The 13,368-nt window shown below is 41.9% G+C and overlaps 1 protein-coding gene across 4 annotated transcripts in view; it reads left to right on the forward strand.

Annotated features, from left to right (window-relative positions):
- The window catches only part of DGKH (diacylglycerol kinase eta), a 183,066-nt gene that overhangs the window by 122,875 nt on the left and 46,823 nt on the right, over window positions 1–13,368 (forward strand). For all 4 annotated transcript variants that reach the window (XM_058670690.1, XM_058670692.1, XM_058670693.1 and 1 more), the window contains exons 7-12: window positions 4,890–4,996; window positions 5,638–5,763; window positions 8,662–8,764; window positions 9,878–10,037; window positions 11,893–12,001; window positions 12,129–12,268. In XM_058670690.1, the coding sequence (XP_058526673.1) occupies window positions 4,890–4,996; window positions 5,638–5,763; window positions 8,662–8,764; window positions 9,878–10,037; window positions 11,893–12,001; window positions 12,129–12,268 (745 nt within the window). The remainder of the gene's footprint in view (window positions 1–4,889; window positions 4,997–5,637; window positions 5,764–8,661; window positions 8,765–9,877; window positions 10,038–11,892; window positions 12,002–12,128; window positions 12,269–13,368) is intronic.

Consider the following 13,368-nt stretch of genomic DNA (forward strand, 5'->3'; position numbering starts at 1 on the left):
ATAGTGGGTTGGAGTCACACTCGGGACTTCCCATGTCACAGTACTGATTAGAGTCTGGACTCCTCTTGCAGTACTGCTTCCTGCTAATGCACATCTTTGGGGGTAGCAGATGATAACGGAAGCCTGTGGGAGCCTGCCTCCCGACTGGGAGATCCACATGGGGCTCTGAGCTTCCGAGTTCTGCCCGTCCAGTCATGGCTGTTGTCGGCTTTTGGGAAGATAGATGCAGTGGACGGAAGCTAACTCTTCCTCTTCCTTTCTCCCTTGCATTATCCCCGCTCTCCCTCTCCTGCTTCTTCCTTTCAAGCAGGTAAAAATAGTCATTACAAAAAACCACTTTATTATATTTAAAAGAGTAATGAGTGACTCTAAAGCAAAGTTGTGAAATAATTTATTGTATTCTATAAGTAATGTAGTCTTTCTAACTTTTTTCCTTAAAAAATGGATTTTTAAGGAGGATTTATCTATTTTTATTGCAAAGTCAGATATACAGAGAGGAGGAGAGACAGAGAAATATCTTCCATCCGATGATTCACTCCCTAAGTGAGTGCAACAGCTGGTGCTGCACTGATCCAAAGCCAGGAGCCCAGATCCTCTTCTGGGTCTCCCACCCAGGTGCAGGGTCCTAAGGATTTGGGCTGTCCTCGACTGCCTTCCCAGGCTACAAGCAGGGAGCTGGATGGGAAGTGGAGCCGCCGGGACCAGAACCGGCGCCCATATGGGATCCCGGGGCGCTCAAGGCAAGGACTTTAGCCGCTAGGCCATGCCGCCGGACCCAGATGTTTTTATTATTATCACAAAGTCAGATGTACAGAGAGGAGGAGAGACAGAGAGAAAGATCTTCTGATGATGCACTCCCCAAGTGACTGCAGTGGCTGGTGCTGCACCAATCCAAAGCCAGGATCCAGGAGTTTCCTCCATGTCTCCCATGCGGGTGCAGTTTCCAAGTCTTTGGGCCATCCTGGACTACTTTTCCAGGCCACAAGCAGGGAGCTGGATGGGAAGTGGAGCACCGGGGATACAAAGCAGTGCTCATATGGGACCCCGGAAAATGCAAGGCAAGGACTTTTGCCACTAGACTATTGTGCCGGACCCTAATTGGAAATTTTTAAGAAGTATATTGTATATTTGAAAGACAGATACCCAGAGGAAAGAGACAGAGACAGAATCTTCTGTCCTCTGATTTACTTCCCAATGGCAGCAACATTTGGGGCTAAAGAGGCTGAAGTGCAGAGCTGGGAACTCATCCAGTGTCTCATGTGAGTGTCAGGGACCCCAGTACTTTAACTGTCACCTGCTGCCTCGTGTGGTGCATATTAGCATGCAGCTGGAATCAGGAGGAGAACCAGGGCTCTAACCTGGGCACCTGTGCACCATGAGACAACGTCCCGACAGGTGATTTAGTTGCTACGCCAAACACAAATATGTCAAGGTGGGAACTTCACACTTGTAGCTTCACTACCATTTAACACTCAGGAAAGATTCAGTATGGTACACTTTAAATGTGGTCATGTGAATCATGATTTTGTCATGTATCCGTGTAGTTTTAAGTAATCACTTTGTAGGTCAGAGAAAAGTGTTTTATTTCAGAATAACTTGTCTGGAGAGATTGAATTGCTATCTAACAAAATTAAGTTGCCTGTTAATCATTTTCATTCCTTAGTGACCATAATTAGAGTCTGGTTTGTTTAAATGTGATCATTTTATTTATAGAGCCTTGTATTTCTAAAAGTTCATTACAAAAAGCACCTTATTAGCATAAAAATGTGATTTTTGTTTTTAATGAGCTATTTGATGTTTAATGGTGCATTTTTTAAAAGTCATGAAATTATAACCCTTTTACCTTCTTTTCCCCCTCCTTAGAAACTGAATATTCACTATTAATTTCAGGTAGTTATTTTTTACTTTATAAAAAGACTTTGGAGACTGTTTCAGCTTGTTTGAACACTTCACTTTTGAAGAATATTGTAATCAGTGAAAAAGCCTAGAAGCAGTGACCTGCTAAGTTTAGAACAGTCACTTTTATTGCAGCCAAAGGGCCGTGATCAGGTTTTTCTCCAGTCTATACTATGTTTTCACATAGACCATACAGCAATAGCAAAACTGAGTTGAAATGTCATCATTTTCTATGCTAAGATTGTGTTCAAGTCACACAGTCATGTGTAACACAGTTGGTGTGATTGTCAGCCAATGATTTGTCAAAATGTACAGAACAATAGATAATAAAGCATTTTCAATGTCTGAACTAATGCTTTTCAAGGACACATTATCTAAGTGACCATTTATGCATTGGCTGGTTATTTTACCAGACCTTTTGCTTTCATGTCACATCACATTGAAACAGCTTAAGGAAAACAGTGTGTAACTCAGGTGAAATTTTTTAATGACTGAATATTTAGAAACTCTAGGAGTCATGTGTGTGATCAGCCAACTCACATTTAAATTTAGCAACAGTTCCTTATGTTTTGACTGACATAATCTCTACTTCTAACCATTTATTTGAAATGTCAGGAACTGCAAAACTCACTCATCCCTGACTACTTGGATAATTTGTATCTAGGGAGAGATGAATGTGTTGGTAGTCATGTTCTGATTTTTGTAAGAGTAGTTAGTTTTCTGAACAACCTGATTTTACCTACATGTGCTACTGTTTTGCTAGTTGTTTCTTCCAAACTTGATACTAATAATATCTTTGTGGAATTGTTTCCAGGTTGTTTTAATCCAGGCCCTTGTCCCGGGTAAGATAAGAATTCAAAGAAGGGACCTAAGTGCAAAAATAGGAGCGAGATTTATTTAGAGCGTGAGTGTACCTTCATTGAGATGATACTATGGACAAGCCCCTAAGGACAGGCGCCTGCTGTGAGCAAGATCCACTACCCTAAATGGAGGGGACAAGGGAAGGAGTAGGCAAGGAGCTAGAGAGAGAGAAAAAAAATTCCCCAGTCCATTAGACAATTATATTGGTTAGGACGTGGTATCCTAATTGAATGTATAAACACGGTGGACTTTGGCGTGGGTTTCAGTGTGTGTGATGTGTTCGTGGAGCTCAGTGTACACATGGTGATCGTGTCCTCCTCTTCATGAGAAAGTGAGTGTGCAATGCCAGGGTGCCAGGCTAGAGAGAGACTGCGGACTGTCTTCCAGGCCACTGTTCACTGGGTGGCTCCTGGTGACTCCTTGCCTGTCCTGCATTGTGACACTGACAGTGAGAATATTGCCTTGTCACTTAGTCTGTTTGCATTTGTAATGTGGCATTCCCAATGGGATGCTGGTAAAAGCACCAGTTTTGTGACCCTCATCAACGTCTTTCTCATGGTGCCTGGATATTTTCTTGAAGTACTCACATTTTACAACTGCTTGAGTTGTCTTTATTTTAGTGACATTTTCAAACTTTTTTCATAAATACACATATATATATAAAATACACAATATACATTACATTACTTTAAGGTACATTATACGTAGAGAACATTGCAAATATCAGAGCACACAGATGAATTTTCTCAAACTTGCTGTTGTTATCAACACAGAGGTTAAGAAATACCATGGAGGCATAGGGGTTGCAATGGCACTTGGGTGACTGATGCTATGATATAGTAGGCTAAGCTTCTAGCTGTGGCACTGGCATTCCATATGCACAGTGTCCAGTCCTGGCTGCTCCAGTTCCTATCCAGTTTCCCTGCTTGTGGCCTGGAAAAGCAGCGAAGGATGGCTCAAGTACCTGGGCTCGTATATCCATGTGGGAAACCCAGAAGCAGCTCTTATTTTCTGGTTTCCGATTGGTTCAGCTTTGGCTGTTGTGGCCATTTGGGGAGTGAACCAGCTTATAGAAGATCTTTCTGTTTCTCTCCCTCCCTCTCTCCTTCCCCCTCTCCCTCCATCCCTCCCTTCTTGCTTCATTTTTCCCTCTCCATGCAACCCTACCTTTCAAAACAAATGAAAAGAAAAGATGCCTCTTGGGGTACCCGAATCTGAATGCCATACCAGAGTGCCTGGGTTCTGCTTTGTTTCTGACTCGGATCTCGGCTTCCTGCTCCTGTGTGCCCTCTAGGGGCGGCAGGTGAAGGTTGCAGTGCTTCAATAGCTCCATCCGCCTGGGAGAGCCAGGTTAATTCCCAGCTCCTGGCTTGATCTGGCCCACTCCTGGTTGTTAATGGGGATTTGAGGAATGAACTTTACTTCTCTGCCTTTCAAATTAATAGAAGAAGTAAATAAAAAAAATTTCAAAGAATAGTAGGTTACCAGCCCCTGAAGTGATTTTCATTTCATTGTTTGTATGTTTTCTTCCCCTTCCTCAAACACTTGTTCATTTTTATTTAGGACCCTTCTATTTTATTATATTGTTTTTATTGAAAAGTCAGATATACAGAGAGGAGGAGAGACAGAGAGGAAGATCTTCCGTCCATTGATTCACTCCCCAAGCCACCACAACGGTTGGAGCTGAGCCAATCTGAAGCCAGGAGCCAGGAGCATCTTCCAGGTTTCCCACACGGGTACAGGGTCCCTAGGATTTGGGCCGTCCTGCTTTCCCAGGCCACAGGCAGAAAGCTGGATGGGAAACAGGGCTGCCGGGATTAGAACCAGCACCCACTTGGGATCCCAGCGTTTGCAAGGCAAGGACTTCAGCCACTTGGCTACCACTGCAGGTCCTGGGCCCCTTCTATTTTAAGTAGTATGTTATCCATAGCTTAATAAAAGCACATTCTAAGTACATAGCTGTATTTGTTTTTAAGAATATTCTATTGTTAGAGAGTTTCAAATTTGACCCAAAAAATTTTTTTTCTGTCTCTTTAAAATTTTATACTGTGATTTCCTTTCATCCCTGGTCCCAAAGTATTTATTATCTTAAAGTTGGTTGCTTTTTTATTGTTTGCTTGGTTTGTTTTCAGTGTGTAAATTCAAGGCTCACAAAAGATGTGCCGTAAGGGCTATAAATAACTGCAAGTGGACCACGCTGGCCTCCATTGGGAAGGACATCATAGAGGACGAAGATGGAGTAAGCTGCGACCCTGCCCAAGCCCCCTCCCAGTGTTTTTTTTACATTGTCTGTCCCCATGGAAGAGGAGGCTAGGGCATTAACGTGGGATGGTCCCCTGCTGGGATCCTATCGAAGGTTTTAGTCTTTCAGTTCTTCCTAGCTCTCTGCAGCTCTTGGATTTCGAGGCAGTCTGCTGTGAATTGGCCTTTGCTGGCCTGGGCATGTGTTGCAGATCCCTGTCTCAGCAGCCTGGAGATCTTTCACACTTAACTCGGAGATGTTCACTCTTCAGATTTTGGGGCCACTCCCCTACCCGCTCTTGGCCAGTCCCCTGACTTCCAGATCTCGCCTCCATAATCCTTTGCATGGGAATTCCAGTAGCACTTGGTGGTGGCTCTAGCTTCATGCCTCGACCTGCCCGTGTGCTCAGCTAGAGCCCTCCAGGAAGTGCAGGGCTGTGGTCCGTCTTTATCTTGATATCCCTGAGGGTTCGGGAATCATAGCTGCTCTCCACATGTGGACAGTTGTGTGGGTGTCGGCTGTAATCGGGTCTGTACCTGTCACGAAGTGCACCATCAGTGTCTTCATTCATGACAGCGCAGGGTCTGCGTCCTGACCCCACCGGCCTCACCCTGGCCGCCTCTCTTCTTGCTCCACAGATTGCCATGCCTCACCAGTGGCTGGAAGGCAATTTGCCCGTGAGCGCCAAGTGTGCTGTCTGCGACAAGACGTGTGGCAGCGTGCTGCGTCTTCAGGACTGGCGATGTCTTTGGTGTAAAGCAATGGTGAGGGCTTTGAAGTGATTTCCTCCCTGTCAAGCAGCTTCTTTGCCTGACGTGATGGTTGGTGTGGTTTAGAGACAAAGTCAAGCATTTCTGGCCAAGCAGCGCCTAGCAGCACACACCCCGCCATGTGTGTGTGCTTTTTTATTTAAAATTACACTTTGGGAGGATCCGTTTCTCAAAAAAAATAATACCTGTTCTTCATTCATGTGTTTTCTGTCTCAGGATCTGTTTCTCACAATTGTATTGATCTGCATTTTGCTTTAGCCGTACCGCGGGCTGCTGTTTTCATTGGACAGAGAGAGAGAGTGAGCCCTTCTCTGCTGTGCTAGCAAATTTTGGTTGTCATACAGAACATAATTAGTGTTCTTTCACACAGCACTGAGTTTGATAGGACATACTAGTATAATTTCTATGCTGTCAATTACTATAAATTCAATTTTACAGTGTCGCTGCATAAACAAGAAAGTAGTGACAAAAGTAATGTAACGTGGGGCCAGCAGCAAATAATGACCTCACTTGTGCGGGACAGGGTGAGGCCGGGGCCTGGGCACGGCCCGGGCTCAGAGCAGAGAGGAAGGCAGGCGGGCCTGGAGCCCGTACCCAGGGCAGTGCTATCCTTGGAGGGCATTGATTGCCTTGCCTCGGGTCTGACTTATGTCATGGTTTTCAAGTTTTGCGGTCTTTCAAAAAATTGCAGTTCTAAATTTGAAAGTCAGTCCCAAACAGAAAGATGTGGTGAGCCATTCTGTTTTGGTAAGTGTGGTATATACATCAGCAAATTTCAGAAATGCAAACACAGTATGTTGCTTTCAGAATCAGGGCTGACTACCTTGGCCACAGAGGTGAGCTTCTGTCCTCCTACGCTTGGCAGGCTTATGGGTAACTTGTATTTCTTTTTATGTTTTGTAGCAAATTCAATTGCCTTTGACCTTATGCTTTTGATTTTTTTTTCATCAGTTCCCTAATATCCTAGCTAACCATGTGTTATTTTCCCCCCTCTTGTCCCATAAATGCAATACACAGACTAAAGGTGCCTCCCTCGGGAAGCTCGGTTCAACACTGTCTGCTAAAACTCTCCTACCGCATCCCATATTTTAAAGGATGCTCACCTTTAAACAAGACTTCAAATTGCCATCCCCCACTAAGGTTTTTCTTGGGAGAGTTGAGGAGAAACAAGCATTCAATATCTTTAGCTGCTCATTTCTAACTCTGAAGAGAACACAGGATATGCATGAGGAAGTGAAAGTTGCCTATACCTGAAAGTTATACAAGCGTACCACAAAAAGCGCATGAAAAATGGACTTAATAAGATCATTTTATTTGATGCGAAATAATTTTGAAATCCACTCACAATTTTTCATAATATTCATTTTTACAAACTTTTGGTAGACTCGTCATATGCGCTAAATACCAAAAATTTAAGCACCCAGAATAGACTCATCTCTTAACTGCATTATCCACAAATTTTTTGGAATACCCTTGTTTGTGTGAAAATGCTAATAACAATAAGAGATAATTAGGATTTTTACATGTTCATTCTTTTTTAACTTCTTAAAAAAAAAAAGTCAGCTGCAATAGTGGTGCTATTCCGATGGCACCCAGGGCCGCTCTGGTCCATGCTTGCCTTTCTTTTATTCCCTGTGAAAATCAAGCCTCACCTTGGCTGTGACTTCATTGCTGGCCAGGTTTTTGCAAGTTAGACATTTTGTTTTTCTCTGAGATATCATCATCCTTGAAACCTTTTTCTTGGTCTTATACTTTTTATGCACTATGATTGTTCTATTTACAAATTATTTTGCTTTAAATGATGGGTTTCTGTTGGTGGACTATCTGATGCTGAAAGGCAGTCATCTGTCACACACACCCCTCACACACATGCCAACCCAAATGAGTCAACTTGTGCTTTTTTCCTGTGTCATCCAGTCTGACATAGTTCATTCTTTTCTGTAAAAACAGTGTAGATAGGATTTTATCTCTTGCTTGTCTCATTTGACATTATTACAAATACCTTTCTATTTTACTCCATAGTTCTCCTAAATTTTTCCGTTTATTTCAAAACTGCATTCTGTTTTTTTTAAAAAAATGTATTTGAGCAGATAACTGTTAAAAATGTGAATAGGAAACTGTAAAAGCAGGTCACCAGCAGAAGAATAATCACCAGTCAATTTCAGTTTTTCTCCCCCAAATTTTGATAAATACGGTTGTTATTTACATTCCAAGTTTCTTAAAGGATTAATGGAATAAAGTGACATTATCTCAGTTACTGTTTAAAACATTTCTAGGAGGTTCTCTGAGTAAGTACACAAGTCTTATAAATCGCCTGGGTTTTGTTCTCGTTCCCGAGGGCCTAGGAAGTGTGTCCCTTTTCCCTGACTAACAGCAGGAGTATAGCTAAGAAGACGGGCCTGGGTGTTCTTGTCATTACAGTAATACAATCAATCGTTCTATCAGAAGGAACGTGAGCCAAAAGTTATGGGATCCTTGTTTAAAAAAAAAATTATTTCTTTTCGGTAAATTCTTTAAGACTTTATATAAGGTCGACGTCATCACTGGGTCATATGGACAGTGGTACTGACATTCTGGTGAGCATCCCTGTTTCGGTCCCTCCCTCCTCTCCCCTTCCTCCCCTCTCTCCCTCCCTCCCTCCTTCCTCTCCCCTTCCTCCCTCCTCTCCCGTTCCTCCTCTTTCCTCTCTCCTCCTCTCCCTGCCTGCGGTAGGCAGGCTTTCACTGGCTGTACGCTAATGATTGAGATCATCCCACAAACAGGTTGCAGATCCAAACCAGACTACCATCTCCAGGAAGCTCTCTTTGTTACATTAATTTGTGAGGCAGTTGATCCTAACCATCAGTTCATGAGATATGTGTAACATACTAAAGCTTAATTTCTCATTACTAGGTACACACAGCCTGCAGAGAGTCCTACCACCTTGTATGTCCTCTTGGCCAATGTAAAGTCTCTATTATACCTCCAATTGCACTAAACAGCACCGATTCTGATGGTATGTAGCAGTAGTGTAAGTATGTTTATTCCTGGGATGTTTAATGTTAATATAAACTTTTGTTTTCCTAAACACATAGAACTGTGTTCTGGTGAGTTTTTATATGATAATGCCACTGCAGTTGCTGAACAATACACTTACCTTTTAAAACAATATTTTAAAATTGAAGTATTATATGATTAACAACTTGGTGAAATTGCTTTGTATATAGACTTTCAGATTTTACATTTGAGAAAATAAGAGTATTATTTTATTTTGAAATGATATCTGAGGATTATTTTTTGTGTTTTCCCCTCCATAACTGAAACTGTCCATAAGCATGGCTGTCATTAAAAACCTGTTTTCCTGTAATTCCAGAAATGTGTATTCCTATGGGTGCAGCCCCTTTGTCCAGAAGCTTACAGCTCACTTTTTAGTGTTGAAGGGCCTCTTTCCCACACTGGTTCGAGAACAGTGTAATATGACCTTGTTTCAGGAAAACCTTATCACCAAAGGCTGGTACCATGGACTGTCATCAGTACCTCGGGTTGATACTGTGCTGCTGCTTTCCAAAGTTTTAATATGAATTTTAGCAAAAGAAATCTCAGATCTGATAACATAGACCTCAAAGAAACAATTCCTAACCTTTGTTAATAACAGCCTTACTCTCTCCAGCCTTGATATATCCAGCTTCTTTTGTTCATTGTAAATTTCAATATTTTTTCTCCAACTTCATCGAGGAGCAGTTCGTATACTTTAGGATACTAAATATGAACATAGCAAAAATTTGACAGATGTCAATTCATAAACTGTTAGGGGTTTATCATTTAATAATGAACTATGGTTAAATATAGGTGGTATATCTGTTTATCTGTGATGAACAGTTTTAGCATCTTTGTTATTATTATGATTCATATGGATCATATTTTTAAAAGACAAATTCCATGTTATGGTATGTCAGTAAATTTACCTCTGTTTTGAGAGCTGAATTATAATTTAATGTCCTAGCAAGGAATAAGAGTCTTTATTTTTAGCAATTTATCTTTTTTACTCTGAATATGTGCCAGTAACTTAAAAGAGGAAGCAGCATGTATTGATCCTGTACTGTGTTTTGTTTGTTTTGTTTTTTTACAGGTTTCTGTAGAGCAACATTTTCATTCTGTGTTAGTCCTCTCTTGGTTTTTGTCAATTCTAAGAGTGGAGATAATCAGGGAGTAAAGTTCCTTCGTCGTTTTAAACAGTTGCTAAATCCGGCTCAAGTGTTTGATTTGATGAATGGAGGTCCTCATTTGGGGTAATTGATAATTGATGCTGTTATGTGAATGAAATGTAGCTCTGCGAATGAAATGTGTCTGACTTAAAGCTCATGAAAATTGTAATTCCTGTGAACATTCCTGTGTTGATTTTTCCCTTTCCTTCCCTTTTTTAAAGTTCTCATTAAGCTATAGTCCAATTTTTTGATAGCTATTCATTTTCCTAATATAAATTCCAAAATATTGAAATGTCCAAATTCCCAAATTCATGTAGAGAATGTTTTAGAATATATTCTGTATCAAACAATACTGATGGTTTTTTTAACTATAGAAAAGGTCAATTTGCATCAGTGTAGAACTAGACAGTCACATTAGACAATGGTTTGCATGGAGCGCCAATGTGGGTTAGTATATTCTACACATAATTCTTTTGTAATGTGCAAAGCCAGGCACAGCTACAAGCCTGCATCTTAAGCACAGCTCCTCAAGACTGTCAGGCTCAGTTCATGCAAACACCAAAAATTACTTTTGTGGACTATTCACCTTCCTGGAAATTTTTTAATCAAAATTTTTAAATTTAGGTTTAACAGTTTTTAATATTTTGCCAAGTTCACTTCATTTGTAACTATGTTTCTGGGGTACCTTGTGATGTTTGGGTAAACGTGTTTCTCAGACATTTAACACCATTTATTTCTCTATGTTGAAAACATGTAAACATCCATCATCTGTTTTTTTTTTCGGAAGATAAATATGTAGTGCATTGTCTGTTGCTCTACTGTGCTCTAAACCCCCAGAGCTTCTTCCTCCTTCCTGTCTAGCTGTAACCTAGGAACTATCAATGAGCCTTTCCCCAATCTTCCTCTGTCTCCCAAATCCCCAGCCTCTGGGAGCCACTGTTAGCCTTTTAATTTTTAGAGTCTGTCTGTCAGCTGCCAAGTGAGATACTTGTCTTTCTCTGCTTGGTTTACTCCCAGCACCTGAAAAGGCAGGTAGACACTTTCTTCTGTCTTACTGGTTCTGTCCCTTATTCCCTTTTCACTTTTGTCTCTTGTTGCCATGGCCCATTTCTTACCCTGTCTCATATGCTTCTGATCTGATCACGTGGTGTCTGCCTTCCTGCTTTCTACCCAATACCTGCTTGGACCTCCTTGCTAGGAGCCCTCGAGGAGGTTCCTCATCTGCCTCTCTTCTCACTTTGTCCCCATTTCTAACATACGTGTTCTGTCAGCTTTCACGGGTCCATTCTCTCATGTTTGGGATACTTTTTCCTCATTCATCCTCTAAGCCTCTAAGGATTTCTGTCTGTGAAATTTCTTGGAACTGTCCGTATGTTTTTCAGACCTTTCACAGTGTTGCAGGTGTGTAGTGGTTCCTTCAGGACGTAGAACTTGGGGGAAGTTGAGAAGAGAGATGACAGAAGTAAAGGCCTAGGACTAGAGGAGGAGACAGAGAGCAAGCAGGTTGAGAGCATTAAATAGTTCCTCAGCAGGGTTGGAAATGGCTTCCTTTGCTGTTCGTTAACATCCAAGTCCTGGCTGCTCAAGCCCTGGAGTGTCATTCCTAAGGAAGCCACACAGCATTGCTATGGAAAGAGGAATAGCACTGCTTTCCTTATCTTACCCTGCCCTACCTCGCTCTCCTGGTGTCTACTTCTTGCTGTTTTCTCCCTTCTCCCCTTTCCTTCTAATCTTATCTGCATTTCCACCTGTAACTCCCTTTCTTTCTTGTGTTTGAGATGTTTTCTTGAGTTAAAAATTGCACTCAAATTAATTTTGGTAGTGTAATTAATATGTAAGAGTTCTTATGTTTAATCTGAATGTGAATGCCAATTAACACAGCATAACAAAGGGTTTTACCGAGTTATGCTAAAATAAGGTCTTTATTTTTTCCTTGCAGCTTGAGGTTATTTCAGAAATTTGACAATTTCCGGATTCTCGTATGTGGAGGAGATGGAAGTGTAGGTTGGGTTTTGTCAGAAATTGATAAACTCAACCTGAATAAGCAGGCAAGTGCTGGCTCTTTATGTGGCTGGTTGGCGTGAATGCACGGGGGCGCGCCTGCTGGAGGTGCAGGATGGAGCAGCTCTGCTGTTTGAGCGGTTCTCAGCAGCTCCCTGTGCTGCTGTCTTGCAGTGTCAGCTGGGAGTGTTGCCCTTGGGCACAGGAAATGACCTGGCTCGAGTGCTTGGCTGGGGAGCTTCATATGACGATGACACCCAACTTCCTCAGATACTGGAGAAGCTGGAACGAGCCAGTACAAAAATGTTGGACAGGTAAAAGCAAATTTTCTTCTTCTTTTTTTATGATTTATTTTGTTTTACTTGAAAGAGACAGACGGAAGGAGAGACAGATCTTCCATTAATTTCTTTGCTCCCCAGACAGCTGCAACAGCCAGAGCTGGGCTGGTTTGAAGCTGGGGGCTTCTTCAGGTTCAACACAGGTGGTAGGGACCCAGGTACTTGAGCCAGCACCAGTGTCTCCCAGAGTCAACACTAATGTGAAGCTGGATTTGGGAGTCAGAGCCCAGCATCGAACCCAGGCACTTCAGTGTGGGGTGTGAGCATCTTAACTGTAAGCTAATGATCTATTCCCACAAAAGCATGTCTATAAATTCCATGAAAGTAGATTCCTCTTGTTGTCTAGTCTTTCATGCATGGACACCCAAGAAAGATGTGTTTTGAATGAATGAACAAGTTATGAAAAAACTAGATTAATGAGTCCAGCATTTTATAAATTTTTTTTTAAAGATTTATTTTATTTTTATTACAAAGTCAGGTATACTGAGAGGAGGAGAGATAGAGAGGAAGTGGAGCTGCAGGGATTAGAACCAGCGGCCATATGGGATCAAGGCGAGGACCTTAGCCACTAGGCCAAGCTGCCGAGCCCAATGAGTCCAGCATTTTAAACATGAAACATTATGGTGATACTAATTACCTTTCTTTACTGTTCAGATCACAAAGCTGAAAGTTTCATTGAGTGGATTTTGATGAGTACAATAAGTAGGGAGTCTTCTGACTGCATTTTCACAAAAGGAAGATATGAACTTTAGAATTGTTAGAATATCTCTTCAACAAAGAACTAAATTAAAAAAACTTTTTTTTAGTTTTATTTTTATTGGAAAGTCAGATATACAGAGAAGAGGAGAGACAGAGAGGAAGATCTTCCACCTGCTGGTTCACTCCCCAGGCGGCCACAGTGTTTGGAGCTATGCCATCTGAAGCCAGGAGCCAGGAGCCCTTTCCAGGTCTCCCACATGGGTGCAGGGTCCCAAGGTTTGGGCCATCCTCAACTGCTTTCCCAGACCACAAGCAGAGAGCTAAATGGCAAGCAGAGCTGCCAGCATATGAACTGCCATCCATATGGGATCCCAGCG

This window comes from Ochotona princeps, chromosome 12, assembly GCF_030435755.1.
Source record: "Ochotona princeps isolate mOchPri1 chromosome 12, mOchPri1.hap1, whole genome shotgun sequence".
NCBI lineage: Eukaryota > Metazoa > Chordata > Mammalia > Lagomorpha > Ochotonidae > Ochotona > Ochotona princeps.